The sequence below is a fragment of the Topomyia yanbarensis genome, chromosome 2 (assembly GCF_030247195.1).
Source record: "Topomyia yanbarensis strain Yona2022 chromosome 2, ASM3024719v1, whole genome shotgun sequence".
NCBI lineage: Eukaryota > Metazoa > Arthropoda > Insecta > Diptera > Culicidae > Topomyia > Topomyia yanbarensis.
The window spans coordinates 404,787,708-404,801,337 of NC_080671.1; the positions used below are offsets into that span (position 1 = coordinate 404,787,708).

The 13,630-nt window shown below is 38.2% G+C and overlaps 1 protein-coding gene across 2 annotated transcripts in view; it reads right to left on the minus strand.

Annotated features, from left to right (window-relative positions):
• Positions 1–13,630, minus strand: part of LOC131685013 (putative sodium-dependent multivitamin transporter) — a 51,971-nt gene that overhangs the window by 8,412 nt on the left and 29,929 nt on the right. The window contains exons 1-2 of one of the 2 annotated variants that reach the window (XM_058968342.1): positions 7,083–7,217; positions 6,898–7,021 (exon numbers count right to left, since the gene is read on the minus strand). In XM_058968342.1, the coding sequence (XP_058824325.1) occupies positions 6,898–7,008 (111 nt within the window). In that variant the 5' untranslated portion in view covers positions 7,009–7,021; positions 7,083–7,217. Of the gene's footprint in view, positions 1–6,897; positions 7,022–7,082; positions 7,218–13,630 lie in introns of those variants that run through there. The other variant, XM_058968341.1, reaches the window with a different exon arrangement.

Genomic DNA, 13,630 nt, shown 5'->3' on the forward strand with positions numbered 1-13,630 from the left:
GCAAAGTAAATCACTTCCGGTGAAAATTTCAACGTGTCGACATGTTGGTTTTCACTGAGTGCTAGATAATTCGCTTTTTCCACCTTGATTGGGCGAATTACTCGTGCTGTGGTGGACCAATTTTGTGGCGCTGCGAGTTTATCGTCGGTTAGTCACAGAAAGTAAAGTCCATTGGACTATAAACGAAAATTAACTGGCAATATAGCTTTATATGCTGTGCCATTTTGGGCTTTGTTTCACAAACAAGCCAAACAGAAGCGAAGAAGAAGAAGTGCAAAGTAAATAAACATTACTCATGCCTGAGTTGGAGGAGATAAGTATTGTACATCCATCAAAAAAGAAACATAACTTTTCGTCAGAATTCAGTCAAATTGTGATTATAAGATGCATTCTAGAGTATATGTATTTTGGTAAAGCTTTACAATTATTTTACCTCTTTGATTCGAAATGGACATCATTTGCAAATCAAATCCAACGATCACCATACGATTTCTTTCCGAAATATTATAGGGAGTCATTGTGCTGACTGTGGAAGCTGTTGCCAAAATGCTATTGTTGAAATCATCATAACGGGAGTGTTGCCGTTTTGACTGATTTTCACTATTCGCCTCTCTCCCTATTCTCTCTGGAACTTTGCAGGTATTTGTGTTTGTGAACGATTTTGTAGGCTTAGATCTGAGTGCATAAGGAGAGTGACGACACTGTCAAAATTGGAACAATTATTATTTGTCAGTGTCATTCCAAACGAGTCAAATTCATGTATTTTGACAGGTCGTTTGTTCGTTTGGAATTTCACTGACGGATAATCATGACAGTTGTCTTCACTCTCCTTACATACACTCTGGCTTAGATAGGTGTAGTTTTTATGGGTTGTTTGTGAACTAATGTTAGGGTTTAGTTAAGCCATAATTTTCCTCCTGCTGCCGAAAACGAGCGCTGAATTCGTTACTCAAAAAGCATCGGCGGAGACAGTGATGGAAGACGAGTTGGTTTGTTTAACCCTTGTGGAAGGCGGACTTCGAGATATTAGATAGTAGGAGACCACCGGTAAGGCGTGTTTTGTTTGTCGTGACCTTTTTTTCGAATTAATATTGATTTCGTGAAAGTGCATTTTAGTGTCGAGCGGAAGAAAGATTACCCGCTACAGTTCAGAACTTAGTTGTTAGACAAGTGCTGTGTCGTGCTGGATCGCCATCGGGGTGGCTTAATAAAAAGGCTTCCCCGGCTAACCGTCAATGATCCGCCGCACCCTCCCCTCTCGCTGTAGAGGATCAGCAGAACGAGCCTTGCTCTCCTCCACAGCTGACACCCAACGAAAAGGTAAGCAGATAGGACAAGACAACAGCTCCGCCTGGGAAACATCCTGGGGTGTCTTCTAGGATTCCTTGCGGGAAGCAAGATTGATTCTGTTGATTCTTCGTAAACGTTCCAACGTTCCGTTTCCAATTAACAGAAAACTAAGCTCATCTCCCTACCTTATAGTCGAGGGTCGCTGCTGGAGCAGCCCCACCAACTTTTGTTCGTGGTACAAAAATTCGAAGTTCTTGGTAGAAGCATCTAGGCCGCCCTGTCACCAAGAGTCTGCCAGGCAGGTAAGATTAGAACCCAAGTAGTGGGCAAACTCCTACTTACATACTCTAAACATTTTCGATCAGAGTATTACGTATTTCATCACCAGCACATATTGTACAGCAATTAGAAGATACCATAGCGAATTAGCGAAGTATTAGGGACATGACCATCCATTGAATCCCACGATTTGCGAAGAACACGTCCACTGAGTCAGAGATTCTCTTGACACAATAAGGGTTGGACCAATAATACTCTGTGTGAAACTGGCATATTATAGTTCTGACAGCCATTCAGTTCTCGGCACGGAGAAATAACTTTCGTTGAGGGTCTCTGTTTCCATTCGCCTCTTACGACATGGGAGCAGGAACCCATTGGATCAATTCTTGGCCGAGATACTTCAATTTGCTGGATGCCGCACGGCCTCTAGACTTGTGTTTTGTCAGGAGAAAGATAAAAGACTGTTGTCACGTCCTAGTGGACTACAATCAGGAACTCGTGGCGGCATTTCCCGTGATCAGATATGCAAAAATTTTAAGGCGCTTGGTGTATTTTTAATTCAATATTAATGTAACGTGATTGCGAGATATTCATGGTACAGGAAAAGAAATAGAAAAAAATTGTGCACAGTTACGTCCATCGCATCTCAACCGTTACAGAGTTATTGAACTTTTTCTGTGAACAACTTGTTTGTCTTAAATAGCCCTTAATCAAAATCGTATATTTTGTATTTCCAATCTTTTATTTCCAGTGGAAATGCGAGAATTTTATTAATTGAACGAAGTGCTTGTATCATTCAGTTAACGAGTTTTAGTAACCTTTCGGAAGTGAAGTGTTTTGAAATTTGCGTTTTCATCGAGTTTTTGATAATTTCTCAAAAACTTAAATATTCATCATCTTAATTATTCAGATTATTCATTTGAACATAGAGAACAGACATCCATGATCGAACATATATGTTAATAAAATGTGTGTAAAGCTTTGAATGAATATACGTTAAAACACTAGCGCCGCCATACCAACTTATCCCAACTATCCGTCAAATCCATTCCGGAACCGGTTCGATTTCCTGAATGGGTTCTGTCTAAAAGAAAACAACCGATTCCGACTCAATCGGTTGATGCATTTGAGATGGAAGCCACACTGAATCCGTTCAGAAGTCCGAATCGGTTCCAGATTGGTTTGACTAGGTAAAGGTTTAACCGCTGTCAATTCAGTCAAACTAGCCACTAAAAACATGACGACAGTAGCGCACCTGGTGGAAGTATCCCAACTACCTTCGAAACCGTTAGGGAATTTTACACAAGATGGATGATGAAGATGGGCGTCTGTTCTCTGTGATTTGAACGTTTTAGTTAGTTCTTTGACGTCATACACTTATCTCTTCTTATTCCTATGTGTTTGGTTTATTGAATTTGGATATTTTTATCTCATTTGTTTTCATACTAGCTCCAATTAAAAAAGTATACCACTTATCTTATTTTTTATATTCACTGGTAAACTGAAAGAAATTTCCAGAGCCATAGTACTCAAATAAGAGCAGAGATTTTTTACTTTGATTATGGAGGTATTAACCGTAGTGTTGGGAACAGCACCGCAAAGTACACCCAAAACAAAAATCTCTTGCAATAATTGCAAGCGACAATCACTTGCAAATAATGTTAGCATCGCTTGCAATTTTGCAGTTAAAGACGCTTGCAATTGTTGCAAGCATATAAAATCACTTCATCTCTCGCTTTACGTACATACGTTTCTTCAAACACACTGTCAAAGGATTACCACCACATTCACATGCCTATGCTGGTTGGTATAGCAACGCACGGCGAGTTTTTATTTTCCGTCTACTTTTTATTCATTCCTCACCAACATCATCAAACGCAGTTTTGTAATTTATTCATTACACACGAGACGGCATCAAATTGCGGATGTGACAATTGTACGAGTTTTAACGTCTTGTTCTTATGTGTAAGGACAGATCAGTGCTTATAGTTAGCGCTATGATGCGCAAGGACGTGAGTTCTCAAATCTGGCTGCGTGTTTTACTTTTTTCATTAATCGCGAAATCATCCAATAGTTTATATATGATTTTTATCCACTTATTACTATCTGATAGTATGGTTGGGTGGATAAAGCATTGCTTAGCGATCTGTTTGTGCGGGGTTCATTTTTCAATGCCAACAGTCTTTTTTCTAACTCATATTGGTCACCAATACACATACATCGCTAATACATAGGCAAAATTCGCATTTTCTGTTTCTTGCATTGCATGCAAGAAAGCTTCTTGCAATTTTCGCACATTACCAGAACGCTAGCAATTTTCGCTCGTATTTATTGCATTAATGTAAGCGAATCTTACCGGGTACGTTTTGGGTGTAGGGGAAAGAGGGTAACAGTGGAACTATGAAAACAATACGTTTTCATAGTTCCACTGTTAGTCTCTTTCCCCTACTCTGGCAGCACGGCCACAAGTGAACGATATAGCCCAGTTAAGCTCAGCCGGAAATGAACCGGAATTCTGGCTGGTTCCAGTTCGTATTCCGGCTCCAGTGACACGACCGATTCTAGTTAGAATCGGTTGTGTCACTGGAGCCCGTGGACGAACTGGAACCAGCCAGAATTCCAGTTCATTTCCGGCTGAACATTACTGGGAGGTCATGATCAAGATGGATACAGGTGTGCACATTTTTTTCTGTGTGTGAGTGCGGTTGTCATTTTTCTTTGATGAAGCCTAAAAAACAAGAGGATATGAAGAAGAAAAGCACAAACAGTTGACGTAGCGGGCCCTTCTATTGCCATAAGTTTCGTTTCGGTTCGGCAATAGTTAATTTCATCGTTTTTTTCGAGGTAAAAAGTGTCCATAAGTTTTCTAATCGATAGATCCGAAGTGAAGCTCGGCCTTTTCTCCCTCTTCATCGTGCGCCAAAGAATCATGATGCTCGTTCGGATGTTGATGTTTACTTCAAGGACCCGACCGCCATGCTTAATTTTGCAAGTATAATACTAATACACTCAAAAGTGTCAAATGTTCCCATCTTTCTCTCTGAAGGGAAGAGATCAGGTAACTGGCATCCCTATCTCTACATACAGAGTTTGACAATAGGCAACATCGTTTTTCCACCGATCGATGGGGGTCAGTTTGACAACGTCAAAATCGCTTAAAATGTCATCAACAAACAATAGTAGCAGTAAACAAAAGAAAACAATGAACACGTTAACTGATTTGATGTAAACTAAAGTGCTCCTCGTTCGTATTTAGAATTAATTTCGTTACAAGCAAAGTTCTTATGTTGGCTACGAAAATATGACGTCACGTCACCCTCTTGGAAGAGATAGATGATTTGAAGAAAATTTGAAGATGTCAGATTAGTAAAAGTCTCGACCAACATATGATAACGGCGTAAAAGCCAACTGTCAAAATTCACTTTGAATGAAAATTCCTGACAAACGGTCGCTCGCCAATAACAGATGTTGGGAGTAAAAAAGAGAAAAGTTTTTTCTTGCATTTAGTGCTATGAACGGTGTTCGACCAGTAACGATTTTTTTTGGAATTTCTCCTTAAATAGAATTTTGACAGTTGGCTTTTACGCCGTAATCATATGTTTATCGAGAAGTAAATAGAGGAAGGCGAAGAAGGTTTTTTGATAGAAGAAGTTAAGGACATACTGAATAGAGTCACAAGGTGGCAGCTAAAATGGCTGCTGTCGTTTCTGCTTCTTCTTCTTTTTATTTCATCGTCAAAATCAAAACATTGCATTGGCTCACAAGACAAAATCGCTTGTAACTTAAATAGGTATCTTATCTCAGATTGGATAGAAATTGTATCACTGCATGTAAGCATGTTAGCACATGCAGATGAATAGATTCTCTTCACGGAACTTTGATTCGTTTGGGAAATTTGCACCTTTTTATTTTTCTAAACAAATTAAACACGTGGTACAAAAATCAGTCAGCTGATTGCTGAACAATACGCTTGTGTACGTGCCATCTCCTATCGGTATAGTATGTTCTAGCCGCACACATGTGCTGAACGTAACCCGGACATAGCCGACCATAACCGAATCTTTGTTGTGATTTTGGCATCGCTTCACCTTAAAGTCACGTTTGGACAGTTTTGCGAAGGAAATAAAGAGGTATAGAGTCTTTGGAAGAGTAGTTTGGTTGTAAATAACGACCGGAAACTCATTTAGCAGAACGACACACGATTGAGGTTAGGATCGAGGGCGACAAAGGAATAGTGATCCCTCTGCAGATTCCCAGTTTATGATCCTTTATTATCTGACTCTCTGATAAACAGAAATTTGGCACTAGATGAATCATCCAAGATTTCAATCATCTGACATATCCAAGTCAGCTCCACAATGGACACATGGGAAATAACTGTTGCGCATAATGACAATTTTAAATACTAATTTTTCAAGGCGGTCCACAAACGGGTACAAAATATGGCCCACATCAGGGAATTATGGCATTTTACCAATGACATCATATATTTCTTCCAATCAATGATATGATTTTTTGTTTTGTTTTGAATATATCACGCTTCAAATATATCACGCTAAAATACAGAACGACCGTGATATAATCGAAACATTACTGTATTAGAAAGTTTTTTTATGTGCGATAAACTTCACATCTAATTTTCTTAATACTTGCATTTTCTACTCATAGTTAGTCACTTTTCAGTTCATTTTGCAACACAGCTCAGCATAGAAAACCAACGCTTTCTTCCAATCTTTATCATAATTGAAATATGATACAATTTGAAAATTTTAAATTTTGTCCTATAATGTAAATTTAACGGTTTGAAACCTCCAAAATAAAATGTAAATAGAAAAACTAAAAAACTTGAAATATATTGGTTTGACTTCGATATTCAGAAATTCACTGAAAAGCATCACTACCTAGCCGTAAAATGTTTCAATTCCAGGGGCTCCAAAGTCCAAAGACGGCCCAGGCAAAAAAAAACGATGCTTATAATTAAAGGTGGGGTTCAGATATCACGCGATCATCAGCCGATATTTCTATTTCCTTAGTTTCTCATCGTTCCGAGTCATACGTGTTTAGCGAATCAGTTTCACAAAAGAAAACAACCAAAAACGAAACGGCACCACAAATGACCCCCTTCGAGCACATTTCGGTCCAACTTTACTCTTCGTTGCATGATTGCGGTGGTATTTCGGCGAACTCACCACGGAATGTTGATTTATTGATGCAAAAACAATTACAACCCAATAAACTGAAGCAGCATGCGCTTGATTTTGATCGAGGGTACACACGTTTAATCGGGTGCAAAATTTTGAACAATCAGAAAACATCGAAAACGCTTACCGTAGTAGTTTTCTGTTTTCCACCGGAGAACCTGTAGTACACGCCGATGCCGGCGGATACTAGCAGCACGACGACAAGCACCGCGTAGTCCCACACGCCGAACGAAGCCATGTTTGCCGGTTGTCTGGAATTGAGAGAAAAAAATACAGAGACAAATTAATTGGTTTCCAATTTGTGTTCTTTACTATAGCTTCCAATCGACTAATTCGCAACTTTTCACTCGGAGCATGGCCGGAGCTCCCCGAAAAAGTTCATCACTGAAGGACGGCTTGGCAACGACAGCGTGGATAAGTTCGTTGGGTGAAAACAAAGGACGTCTTATCATGGTCTTATTGCAAATTGCTAGACATGCAATGAGACAAGTATTGATGTACATATTGACGTGAAGATAGCCGCTTAATGCCCTGGTGACTGTTGACACAAATTTCACGTGTTGCGCGGCTGAAATAATCCGCTGCCTGTCTGTTGATCATAGATCAGTCCGAATTGGACATTCCACTTATCGTTATTATCTGGGAAAGATGATACATCGAAATGGAAATATTTAACGGTTGTCTTATATCAACTCAGATGTCAGATTTCACTGTAGTGTTAAAAGTTTTTATTTTTTTTAATGTCATTCATCGCTTTTTTCGAGTCTTTAACCCTTTGTGTGGGTTTGGGTATTAAACCCAGATGAGCTGCGTACAAGGCAATCATTTTGCCAACAACGCTATGCTACTTTTATTTTTCGTTAAACGAAACTATGATACGATGATTTGAAGTTCGATTGAACAAAACAACTATCGTCAAATCTCACGGAGATATTGGGTTGGCGAAGAAAATTGTCAATATAGAGATCGCCCGCAAGGTAGTTAACGAACACTAGCACTAGTCAAAAGCTATGCAGATTCCAAATTAAAACATTTTGTTAAATAGGTACACACGTGTGTGTTGGCGACCTGTTCCGTGGTAGAGTAATGAGCTTATTTTCGCCATGTTTATATCACCCTATCTATTTGAAGCCCTTGGTTAGAGCAGTGTCGGCCATCTTTGTTCAACGCATCGGGTCAAATGGTATAGCGATAATTCGGGCACTCGATTCGGGTTTTCGTTGCGCTCAAACACGATCATTTTACTGACCATTATTGTATTGTGAGTGTTTTTATATTGGTTCCTAACAACTAAGCAAAGCTGTTGATGCTAATTTATACCCATCCATCGATTGGAAAACGAGTAATGAAGAAAACAGTGAGGCACCTTCCCTAATATGGTGAAAATAGTTACTTTACCCTATAATATTCAGAAACTTCCGAATCGTAAGCGAACGAAGCACGCCAAACTGTAGGGCCGACAAATCTATTTTTGCTTCCAGTAATTAAGGTGCGGGGGTGGTTTTGTTTCGTCCGTGTTCAACCTACTTTGAATAATGTTGATGCTTTTTGTATTTTTGTGGCTGGCATACGGTTCATATAAACAGATTTCAGTTGTTTTCGGCAACACGGAACACAATAAAGTTGTTTCTAGTTTGAGTGCAGGTAACATTCACATTCCATGTTCAATTTATTTGCAGCTGATATTATTTGCTCTTCTGAATTGCTACATTCTAGTGTCAGTTTTATAGGATGTTGTGCCTATTTTAGCAGCAGAGTCTATTCTCAACATATATCGCACCTCTTGATTTTGAATGAAGAATATAAGATAATGGTAATATGAAGTTTGTCAACACAGTTATGCAGTGATTGTACCAGGTTTTTTTATACACTAAATCGTCGCTGTTGTGCTATCTTATGACAAGCGCCATTTAGCACATTTCGAGAAAAACGATTTTTTAAGTTTGAGATTGAATATCTTGAAACTTATAAATGGTATAAACAATCCTAAGAAGACAATTGATGCTTCTATCTATTCTGCATTAATCTCTCAAATATTACGAAGATCGGTTGACTATGTTGCGAGTTTTCACTATAAATGTAAACAAAAGTCGCACTCACATGTGTCGTAGGCGTGTAGTGATGGCAAAATTTGTATGGCGTGTCATAATTGTGCATGGAAAATTTTCCATAGAAAAAAAGCATCAATTTTTAACTTTTATTCATATCTTTGCATTCATATGGTCTATAAACAATCGGTGAAATGCATTTTGAAGGAAATGAGTCAGGGAATCTAGAAAAAATTGTTATTGATGATGATGATGATGATGATGGTCCCACCTCATACCCCCACAAAGGTGTGAGCTGAACGATTTATCTAAAAGATAATTAATATTTTGATCCATAACAAAACCAGTTAACAAAAAGAAACGGACTGGTTCAATTTGCAGACATAGCTTTCCTTCAAAAGAACGTAACCAGATACATTTCGAATATTCCGCCAACAACCAGGGTCCATCAAGAAAATTTCCATTCCGGGAAGATAATTGATAGAATCGGGAATTGAACCCAATAGCTTCCATTTCCGATAATGCTCTGTAAGACTCCTCCCGCCTGACCAAGACATCGGTACTACCACCTGCTAAGGTGAGCAGTGACGAGCCTAGTGGCAGTGCAGAGTCCGGTCGAGTTATATCATCCACATCAGACCCCTTTATTGAAAGTTTCCTACCATTAACCCAAGGCAATCAAGGGATACTCCTATCAGAGAACATCCTTGATTGATCAGGAATTGAACCTGATATCTAGTAGTTATCAGAAGGAGTCATCAAGCCCCATACTCAACGAGCTAACTCCGTTATTACCACTATCGCAGCAATAACCGAACTTAACTCTATTGTCGAGCAAAGTCAACACAACTCCATCATCAAATCAGACCCTGATCACAACAAAAGTCTAAAAGCTTCGATTCAACCCGATGAGCTTTTAGTGCTGGTCACCATGTTCGATTTCAAGTTAGTCTCTGTCTGCTTAGCGCGCGCGTGGCTCAGACTTTTGTAGACATCTCATTATTTTTTAATAACTTTAATAAACAAGTAACAAAAATCCATCATCATCATAGCGAATATAATAACTTAGTGTGACTAAATGCAAATAATAGAAGAGAAAAAAAATACAATCTTCGTGGTATTACATAGTTATTCAAATAACTCCAAAATATAAAAATTCAAAAAATCTGTCTACAAAGCAGATTTTACGTGTGAAATACATAGTGTTTTGAACTCCGCTAATGTTGCTGCACGTTTAATATGCCTAGGCATCGAATTGAAAAAACTTATTCCTTTGTACAACAAGGAGTTCTGTGATCTACTAAATAAAAAGTTTGGTGTTCTTGGATCCGACGCGTTTCTAGTGTTGTACCTATGCACATCACTTCCTCTTTCAATTCGATCACACAAATATCGAGGCAGCATTCCATTAATAATTTTAAAAATGAACACCATTGTCAAGTAATAAATTCTTTGCTTCACAGAGAGCCATTGTAATGCGCTTAGCATGAAACTAGAGGAAGTGTATCTGTTACATTTTAATATTAATCGCATGATTCTATTTTGCAATCGCTGTAACCTCAATATTTGTGTTTGATTGGCAAGAAACAAAATGGATGGGCAGAAGTCAATATGTGGTGAAACAATAGATTTATATAATAAAATTTTACTACTAATTGTTAAATCATTTTTCAGACGACACAATATACCATACTTTTTAGCAATCTTTTTGATGACATTGTCGATGTGAGACTTAAAGGTTAACTTGTCATCAATGATTATTCCAAGATATTTTAATTCACTAACGCGATCAATAGTCTCACCATTTATTTCAACGTTAACGTCAGGCCTAGTATTAGCCGAAGAGATGATCATATATTTTGTTTTAGCAACATTTAACTTTAATTGTTTAAATTTTAACCAACGAGCAAGGGAATGCAAATCTTCGTTCAAATGCGCCACGGCTTCATCTATATCCTTAGCTGCAATGAACAGAACAGTGTCGTCAGCAAACAAATTTAAGTCACAAAATCGTAAAACTCGCCTCATGTCATTTATATACATAATAAATAAAATAGGACCTAAGACACTACCTTGCGGCACTCCAAGAGGATTGCCGAGAGGACTAGATACAAAATCGTTAAAACTAGTTTTCTGAGTTCTATCACATAAATAATTTTCAAACCACTTATGCGCTATCCCTCCGATACCCAATCGCTCTAAAGTTTTCAAAAGTAATGGTCTCGAAATTGTCTCAAAAGCGCGTTTCAAATCCAAAAATACAGCAAAAATAGTCTCTTTAACCTCGATTTTCTCTTTCCATTTTGCTAACACTAGATTCAAAGCGGTTTCGCAAGAGTGTCCCTCTCGGTATCCCGATTGCTCCGGAATTAGCAAATTATTATTATTCAAATAACTCATCAGCTGGCCCTTAACAACAAGTTCTAAAATTTTCTCTAATGTGTGCAACATGTTAATGGGGCGGTACTCTTCGGCTTTATCCGTCCCAGTAACTTTGGGAATAGGAATCACAAGTGATTCCTTCCAAACTGTCGGCACGTGCCCAGTTTGTAGCGATTCATTTACAAGGTCCAGCAGATCGTGTCCGATGACATGAAAGCAATCCTGTATCACTTTTGCATTGACATTATCGATACCAGCCGATTTTCCCAAAGAAAAACAAATATCTTTCAATTGTTCAAAAGTGATTGGGTGAAATCCATCAAATCTACAGTTAATATTAATCGGCTGTGTTATTTCCGCAGGTTCACTGACCAGCTCAATACTTTGATTGATCAGTTGCACACTGTTAACGAAATAACTGTTCAATTTTTCAGCTATTATTTGCTCAGATTGTTCTTCTACCCCGTTAAAAGTTATGGACTGCGAGGAACTAGGTTTAGGTTTAATTAAATTCTTTAGGACTTTCCATAACTCTTTGCTGTTGTTTTGATGTTGATCGATCTTCCTTTGAATGTACTCACATTTGGTCTTTTTCAAAGCTCGTGAATAAATATTTCGCGCGTGTGTGTACTGATTCCAAAGACGTTCACTATTAATTCTGCAAAATTTCTTGTACTTTTTATCCCTTTTACGTTTCAGGCGCAAAAGATCTAAAGAGTACCAGCTGTTCGAGTTATTTAAATTAATATACTTTTGAGAAACTAAACTATTTGTACACTCTTTTAACACATTAGTTAGAACAGCTGCCTTGTTATCCAAATTTCCATTCAATTCCGTAAAATCCAGGCTTCTCGAAACCAGTTGAGACATGGCTTGTTTCGAATATCTTTTCCAGCACTTAATTTTAACTTTATCCTCCTCACGGTTGGGTTCACTCTCCAGCAAAATTGAAATTGTCTCATGATCTGAAATTTTACAATCGGCCTCTACATACGAATGAACCCCATCAAAATTGGAATACACGTGATCTATCAATGTTCTACTGTGTCTGGAAATTCTTGTAAACTCACTAACCGTTTGCTTGAAATTGAAAAACTCTGCCAACTGCTTCAACTGATTCGAATTTTGATCGTTGAGCCAATCAATATTGAAATCGCCCGAAATTACATTAAGTTTGCTTAAATCAACGAAATTCTCCCACCAGTTTTCTAAAATTTCTAAAAATCGTCGATCGCTAGAACTAGGAGAATGGTATACTACTGCAAAGTTTCCCATCTACATGCCTCTTTCAACTGATATACCCAAGAACCAATTATTATCAACTGCTTCGTTTAACCGAACGTTGAATTTAATCGATTCTTTGGCGTAAATAGCAACTCCACCGGTATGTCTGGAATGAGATAGGCAAAAAGCAACTTTATAACCCGGAATGCTATACTGATCAAATGCATCAGCATTAACAACATGTGTTTCTGATAGAAAAACCAACAATGGACGTTTGTTTTCTACAAGATGTCGCATTGCAACAAAGTTTGTAGACAACCCAGCTATATTTAAACATAATATTTCAGACAGCCTCCCGTTTGTTAGTTGCTATTCACTCAACAAAATGTTGCTTTTTTTCGATTCTAGCAGTCTCCGATATACTGAACACTGCTTACTAAATGCCGCATGGTTTACGTCCAAATTCATTTTGCGTTCACTATTCTTTTTTATACAATTTACACATTTAAAATCAGTTGACGAGCATTCAGATGTTCTATGTGCTCCATTACATCTGGAGCACGTTTCTTTATTAACGCATCCCGTACTCTTATGACCAAATTCTCCACAGTTGAAGCAGCGCAGCACGTTAAAGGCCTCTAAAACAGAACACCTATCCCAACCAATGTTCACCGTACGGGCTGACATCAGGCCGCTATAAGTGTTCTTATCAACTTCAATTATAACATTGTATTTGTTATATTTGAAGCGTGGATTTTCAAAATTGGCAACAACTTTAACAAAATCGACCGGAATGCCCTCATTCTGATTCTTTAATAAGTCAACGAAAACTTCCTCAGAGTATCGATCACTCATCCCCATTATTTTCAACTTCGGTTTACCGGGTATCGGTATAACAGCATTATACTTTTCACCCAGATTGCTTACAATGTTTTCTTTCACCGATTCAATATTATCCCGAGTTGCACACTCCACAATAATCGAGCCATCTTTACCGTTTTTAAAGTTGCTAATTTTGTGCACCTTTGGATCTAATTTATTTTTTAATTCATTCCTCGTGTCGTCACTCGATTGCAACGGCTCGACTGGTTTAATCACAATGACCGGGCGAGCCTTACGTTTCGTTTGACTTCTAGTTCTAATTTTATTCGTCCCAGTAGCTCTCGACAAAACATTCGCGTAAGTAATTCTACTATTTTTATCAAA